At 56.7% G+C, this 7658-nt stretch overlaps 2 protein-coding genes across 2 annotated transcripts; both read left to right on the forward strand.

Moving 5' to 3' along the window:
* Positions 1-3157: 3157 nt before the first annotated feature.
* GGTG_14123 (hypothetical protein) lies at positions 3158-3430 on the forward strand (the record flags this gene model as incomplete). Its single annotated transcript, XM_009232051.1, has 1 exon — positions 3158-3430. The coding sequence occupies one exon, from the start codon at positions 3158-3160 to the stop codon at positions 3428-3430; it is 273 nt and encodes a 90-aa protein (XP_009230315.1).
* Positions 3431-6726: 3296 nt separating this feature from the next.
* GGTG_14124 (hypothetical protein) lies at positions 6727-7365 on the forward strand (the record flags this gene model as incomplete). The annotated part of the gene is made up of 1 exon (XM_009232052.1): positions 6727-7365. One exon carries the CDS (start codon positions 6727-6729, stop codon positions 7363-7365), a length of 639 nt encoding a protein of 212 aa, XP_009230316.1.
* Positions 7366-7658: the final 293 nt, after the last annotated feature.

Here is a 7658-nt window from a genome sequence, read left to right on the forward strand (position 1 = left end):
CAACATGCCCGCGCCGCATTCTACACCTAAAAAAACACGCGTTCAAGGGATTTGTGATTATCTTAATGCAAAAAGCATTACTTATAGCTACAATAACGTTTTTCGCTTTTTATAAATGCAAAGGGTAAAATAATTGCAGATTGAATGGGCTCCTTTTTTTGTGGTGGTGGGGAAAAAATTTGCGGTCCGGACTTTTTTGTCCAGGCCGTGCCCACTTACACGGCCGTTGGCGAGGGGGCACGGCATGTCACTTGGTTGGCTGGCTTGGGCAGGGGCGTGATTGTGCCTTGTCCCTCACGGCCCACCATCTTCTTGCTTTTTTATTTTTGTTTTATTTTTGCTTTTCTTTTCCTTTTTGCCCCTCTCTTGGACAGCAGCAACTTCGGCACTTTGCCTAGCCGCATTCGCTTATTCTTGCGCACTTGGTATCTCATTTCCGTCACTGTCGCCGTTGGCTGTGTCGTTGTGTCTTGGGTCGGTCGGCGCTTCAGCAGCAGATCATCATGGTCTGTATGCAACGTCAAGGGGTTTTTCTCTTGTGCATTGGACAATAAAAATGTTGAAAAGCAACCCCTCATCACCCGTAACCTTGACCCAGCTTCGCTTTCCTTTCTTCTTTTATTGTGTCCATCTCTAGCCGGCTGGGCCAGGGTTCCTTGGACGTGCGTCCTCCCGCTGCTGCCAGCATTAAACTAGTGCCTTGACTTTGCCCACCTAGTTCCTTGGCAGACACCGGCTGCATCAGCCGTCCAGCATTTTCGATCCGGGGCAGCTTCCGTGGCGTCTATCGTTTCCGCAACGGGCAGCGGGTGGTACCTGGGTGGTCACCTAGCAGCCTTCCCTATAGGTAATCACTTCATACCGAGTCTACAGCTGGTGACACGCAGTTCGAAATTTCGAACTCGCGCTTAGCTCGGCTAGGGGAGCAGCAACAATACACCCACAAAAACAGGGTCGGGTATGGGTTTGGGAGCCACAAGCAGGCAATCAGCGCGGGACGGCAGGGGAGCACCATCCGCCACGCGCTAGCCTCGCTCCCCGCGGAGTGTGCTGGGAAGGGAGGGGACCAGGAAGCGATCAAGGGGATCAGCCGAGACAACGCCGCCTCTTCCCCCTCCGTCTCCTCTGCGGGGGAGCCCTTGTATACAGCTAGCCTCTCTCTCCCGTCAATAATCTTCCCGTTGCTTTTTTTTTTTTTCTGATTTTTATTAGGGCCATTATCTGGTTTGGATCGCCTCACCTAACCTAATGCTTGGCCGCCGCCGCCATGTGCGGGGCTGGACATGCAAAGGCCCAGCAGCCCTGCACTATCGGCGTGGGCGTGGGCGTGCCATGCATGGGGTGGAAGGGGTGTGGCGTTGAGAGACGTTGACTGTTTGGGCCCAAAGCTTCAGCATCGATGGGTTGGGCGCGGAGTCCCCATGGGGCGTGGGGGCTGATAGTGATGCTGAACTATCCCCCTTGAGAGTGCCGCTAGGCATCCGGCCGCCGAAATAGGATTGAATCTCTGGAGCTTATCTCCTGATGAGGGAGGGGTCTGGGTATCACCAACCGGTGGTTGATATCGGCGATCTTATCGTGCTAAAAAGAGCCTAGCCGATAGAGCTCCTGTGCTAAGGCGGGGGCGAGTAAGGATCACTAGACACCGACAGAAGAAAAAACCCGTACGAGGTTATCACTAGGGCCTTCTCTGGGTTTTTGCGGATCGAGGCTATCGTTTGCTCCGCCGAGGCGCTTCCGCTCTTGTGACATATCCTATCACACGATCCCGTTCGGCAAAAGTGCTTGGGCCACGACAAAGGCAATGCCGATTGCTTCCTAGGACTGGTATATGTGGCGTATTATATCTCCATTAGGGATGATTTACGGGCATAACGGCCCCTGCGAGCGGAACGGCCCCGGGCAAGGACTCGACGGCAGAGGCCAGGCCAAGAGGCGGCCGAGAACGGGCCCTCAGCCGCGCCTCTGGTGCGGGACGAAGCCCCTGGTAATGTGCTTGCTCCCTCGTCGTCACCTCGTCGAGCTGGGGGGAGAGGATCGGTCACGTCGGGTCTGGCCAGGGACGGGCGTGCATCAACGAGCATATGCAGAGTGCGTGGTCCGTGCCACCCATCTTCCCGCCTTGGTCCTTGGGGACCACTCTTGCGCACGCCCTCCCACGACCGGGGGAAAATACCAGGGTTGGGCTTTTCTGCCTCGGCGACGGCGCACGGCACACGACGCTTAGGGAAAGCAAACAGGCAAGCACTGGGCGTTACCGAGCGGACCGTGGGGCAGTTTAGCCGGCGAGCGGCTGGGTTCTTTTTAGTCTCAGACAGCCGGCCCGAGCAGGCGCGGCCTCGATCACCTTGCCTTTGTTAGTGCAGGAGGAGGAGGCTCCAGTTCAGACAAGGGGAGGGGGGTGCCTGGTCCGGCAGTCGCCGGGGGGCCAAGGCTGTGTACACATATCTAGGCATGCCTAGGACACGCCGGGTTCGGAGGATGATCAACTCCAACATAGGTATACCGCCGAACCGCGTGTCTCCTATTTCGTCGGAGCAGACCCCCGGGTGACGACCTCGGACAGGGGAGCAAATGGCGATTGTCTGAACTCAGCAGCCTCCGGGCAGTCCCTCAGGCCCAATCAATGAGGGCCGTGCTGACGCTGCTCCTTTGTGTGACTGCCTGGCCTGAATCATGTGCTTGTCTGGCGTGTCTCATGCCTAGAAAGTTCCGACACGATAGCCAGTCTAATGCGCCAGTAGGCAGAGTGTCGAAAAAAGGTGGGCAGTGATAGAGAGAAAGAAGAAAAAAGAAGAAGTAGCTGGCGGACTGCCTTGGGCGATAGCTTGGCACACATGCGTGTGATAAGGCTTGTGTGTCGCCAGCGACCACCCATCGGCGGTTGCCGCGCGCTACGCGTCAAGACTTGTAGTACCGCCACCGCGTCTGCCATCTCCTGGGATGCTGGCGAGTCAGGAGCTAGGAGCTGAACTGGCCATGCAGGATGCCCTCCCTTTACTGGGAAACTTTATTCCCTTTACCAGGAAACCTATTCCCTTTACCAGGAAACCTTATTCCCAGAGTCCTTCTCTGTTGCGAAGACCAACACCAGGATCACAGCTAGGGACGCGGCTAGACAAGTGTGAGCGGCTGTCTTACGCATCCAAAACCTTCCATGATGTTGTCTGTCATCAGGGGAAAGGCCAACGATTGGCCAGAAGCCGTGCCAACCTCGGGGTTCCAGGGAGCCCCTGCCAGCGTGCCGTCCCAGCTGCAACCAAATCCTGGCTCCAGTAGCGTCGGTGCCCGCCAGCAGCGCCAGCCAGCCTGGTATCAAAGCTTGGCTGCAGGACGCAAACCGGGCGGCTCAGGTTACACTCGGATACTCTGGGAAGCAACGCTCAGTCGACATATTGTTAGCGAGGAGAGCAAGAGAAAAGAGGTCTGACGGTCGTGTTGGCTAGGCTGGCGGCATAGACACAGCGGGCCAAGCTCCGGTCTCTTGGGCTCCTTCTTTGCGAGGCGACATCGCCAAGTAAACACAAGCAGCAACAGAAAAAAAGAAAAGAAAAAGGAAGAAAAAGGTCTCGGACAGGCTTACGTAAAAGGAGAAAGGTGAAACTGAAAGCTCTCATGGCTGTTTCTTTAGGTCTGACTAGCAGAACATCTGATGGCCTGGCCTCGGTGCCCTAGGATATCAGGTGTCCCTTGGTGGGTAAGTGGTCAGTTAGCCCGAATGTTCATGTCACCACATTGATTCGTCGGGGACCTGGGGAAGGATCCTCTCGCGCCACAACGCATGGCGCGCACCATCTTACCATACGGGCCGCTGTCTCAGCGAGATGAGCTTATATCCCAACGCACGGGATTTGCGAATGCATAGTGATAATACGATAGGGGAATGCTTGCGAGTTTGAGTAGGCCCAGCGGCCAACGGGCTGGGTGGGCTTATCCGGCAGCGTTGAAAGGGGTCTAGACAGAGCGAAAGACGACCACCAAATGCGACGGGCTGGTTAGCGTCACGAAGCTTCTCGCTAGGGGCGGGCAACGCCACTAGAAACACCAGAAACCCCCAGGCGCCTGTCGAGCCGACGTGAAGCAAGTGCAGCTAGGCTAGCTCGGCGAGACTTGCGAATCCGCCAGAGGCACAAGGTGCGCAAAGCATCCCCGCTGGTCATAACAATCGTTGGAGACGGAAACTAAAGGAGGCCAATAGAACAAGACACCATGAGCCTTTGCGCCCATCGACGTGCGCTGGCAAGGGGTGTGTCTCCCGAACCCTTAGACATCAGCAGCTTTCTCCGCTCCGACTCTCTTGCTCTCGGACAGGAGCGGCGCATGATAGGCCGGATCGGAATGAGCCCTGAACGAGTTCGCCAGTGGCAACATTGGGATGTGATAAAATGGTCAAAGACAACGATCGACGGTGCGATATCTTGGTGCGACGGACCTGTCAGAGCCTGAATCTAGGCACTGATTTCCTGTCGCTCGCTCCTCCGGCTCTGTATCCGGGTGTCACTGCGTCAACAGAACGTACGTGGCTGCCATGGCGAGGAGGGCAAGACGACATGAACGCGATCAAGCGGGCGTCCATCTCCACACTTGGTACACGTGTAGTCGATGGAGGGTGCAGAGCGGCTGAGGATTGGATGGCTAGGTTGGAGTGAGACGTGTGGCGTCCTTAAAAAAGGAGCCAACAGAAAAATCTCCGAGAGGGCAAGGGTGTAAAAGCTATAACACTTGCAGATAAGAGAGGCTCGCAAATCGGGGCTGTCATCTAATGCCGGGGATAAAGCCGTCATTCGCCCATCATCATGCGCCGGCACGCCACAAGCGCCGAGGCCCAGTAGCCATTCAAACAGCGGGCCACACGAGATTTCTTGCTTTCCCACCAGCCAGGGCTGATGTATAAGGGGGTTTCGGGATGAAAAGGGCATGAGGGGTGAAAAGCAAAGGCATCAAGACACACGGGATGAAAAGAGATACTGACGCCCAGATCAAAACGACTCCACCGACGAGGCTACTGCCGTCCTAATGCCGAATGAGGAGGGGCCAAATTATCCCAGCTTGGGCCTTTTTAGGGCCACGACCGGACACGCTGGTCCGCCAAAGCTAGGCCAAGGCTAGGCCAAAGCTAGGCCAAAGAGCTTGTAGGCCCGGCAAACGCAGCTCGCCGGTGATTTCTATTGCGCATCAGACTTCTGTCGTCTCCCGCATGCATTTCGACCGAGCCATCATTTTAGTCCACTGGACCGTCTCTGCCTCGCCACGACCTGCCGTGTGGACAGCGCTGGGCCGCCACCGGGGCAGCTAGCCCCCTGTGCCGGTGGATGGCAGGTAGCACAGAATGCAGGTGCGTGTCTACCTGTCAAGCGGTTGGTTTGGCACCTAAGTGTGACCGTCCGGTGGGTAGAGGCTAGCTGGCACTCTGCCCAGGGCAAGGCGGGACTGCTGCCCGACCAAACAGGCAGAGCGACGGTGGCACGAGAGCCGGCTGGCTGATCTCTGTCCGAGTGCAGCACCAGCTCTCGTAGGTCTAGATGCCGTGCGGGCCCGGCTGGCGGCGGGAGGTTTCCCTGTTGTTCTCACGGTATCTCTGGACGATGTTGTTTCGGTGGACAAGTTCAGAGGCGGCCTCACCGTACCCCGTTGTCTCTTCGCTCTGCTCACTTTCATCGGCCCATGTCGAGATGGTTCTGACGCAACCGGTCAGCCTCCGAGACCCGATTTCTTGGCGTGGAGCCGACCGGCGAGCGACACAGACATTGAAAGAGGAGTGCTGCCGTCGTTGCTTTGCTCTTTGCGGGCTAGAGTGTCCGCCGTGATGGGGGGAAAGGGAGACGAAGCGAAAAAAAAGAAAAAAAAAAGCAAGATAACACCAACCAGCGCGCATTGACTTTGGAACGTCTACCGCCCCAGCAAAACTACTCACCAAGTCCAGGAGTCGACTAATCGTGACCACTAGGGAGCGGGCTACAGTGGAACCAGGCCTAAAACCCAGCCTGGGCAGACCCCTGTACCTGTGCTGCCCAGTTCTCAACGGCGGGCCATCACATCCAGTTGGTCAGATATCACAAACTACTACGGCGAGAGACAAATAAAAACGGGCCCAGCACAGCGGCAGCGTGCGCATTCGGCTCCTCTACCCTGACCCGGAGGGTTGTCTCACCCTTGACGGCGCAGTGATGTGCTCCTGTTTGGGTGGCTGGTCCCAGGACCAATCTAGCTTCTGTAACCTGGTTCGTTCTTGCTGTCTTTGAAGGCTTGTGTTCCCGCTTGTTGCATTTTCCGGGCAGGCCCTTCCTTTTCCTGCCAAAAGGAGCACAAAGGGGAAAAAGCCTTGGACCGCCGGTCAACACCAGGGAAGACGTGACCACCAAGTACCGGACCCCAGGTACATGATGGATTGGGAAAGACCTTCCCTTGGAATGATTGCTGCCTATCCGGGTTCCTGCCTCTCAACGTCCATTTTGCAGGTCGCACCGCCTTTCGTCCTTGCCGGCGTGTCCATTTAGCTCAGGTTGGCCAGCGTCCGTCTGCTTCTTTGACATGCGGATGCATGCAGCCACCCTTCTTGTTTGTCCTGAAGGAGAATAATGATCACAACCGGGTAAGCTTGCTTGCCTTTTCGTTTCGATCGTCGTATTGGGCGGGGAAAGGAAAGCAAGGGGAGTCCGAAAAAAAAAAAAAAAAAAAAAAAGGGCATGAATAAAAGGCGTCGATCTCATGCGGGCGGGGCCCACCATGAAATGGAGCCAACAGCGCCTTGTGCACCGCTTGAGGCTGTTGTTGCGAGCGAACCTGCAGTCAGCACCGCACCAGCAAACGTGCACTCGCAACCGGAGAGCAGGAGCTGCCCAACCCAAGTCCCGGGAGGCACCCATTGGCCGCCGCGGCCAATGCAACCAGACCCTTAAACGAGGCTCTTTCGGGAAGCAGCTTCTGTCCAATGGCCTCGGATCCCGACAGGCATGGCTACTCGACCGCAAACGCCATTGCCGACCGGCCCAAGCACGGAAGGGCGATCGGCTGCACGGCATCCCTCCCACGCACACACGCACACACGCACACCACGTAGCTCAGATGCCGTTGGAGGTTGGGTCTAGGAGCAGGCAGGCGGCACCGCATCAAACGCACAGCATCAAGCGCACAGCACCAAACGACCGCTGGGATCACGCTTTCCACTCCTCGATTCGTACAAACACGCAAGGCGAGTCCTTGACGGCCACAGTCCGATGCCGTCGCCTGTCCCCTGAGCCGGGCTGCGTTGATGCTGTCCAGTCATGTTCTTCTTTACGTCGAGGCTGTTCCGTCTGCACGCCAATGTCGGCGGGAGGGAGTGATAACGCTGATGATATGGGAGACACCACGCCTGCCAATTAGGGACATGCTAAGGTGGCCGTGAGATATGCCACTGATTCAATTCATAGGGCTCGTAATGATATAGGCGGCCCCGCCAGCACCGCAACAGTGACGATGACCTGTCTGTGCTGGGGGAGAGAAACCCGGCAGGGTGGGATTCTAACAGCGAATCACACCAAGATGCTTGGGCTGTGGTTTTGCATTTTTTTTTTTCCCTCATCTTCCTGGGTTTCGCTGCCCTTGCGCATCACTCACAACGCACTGTGGGCGTTCGCTGAAAGGTTAGACCCGCCCATCTGATATCAGCCACCCCC

Source organism: Gaeumannomyces tritici, assembly GCF_000145635.1.
Source record: "Gaeumannomyces tritici R3-111a-1 unplaced genomic scaffold supercont2.145, whole genome shotgun sequence".
NCBI classification, from domain to species: domain Eukaryota; kingdom Fungi; phylum Ascomycota; class Sordariomycetes; order Magnaporthales; family Magnaporthaceae; genus Gaeumannomyces; species Gaeumannomyces tritici.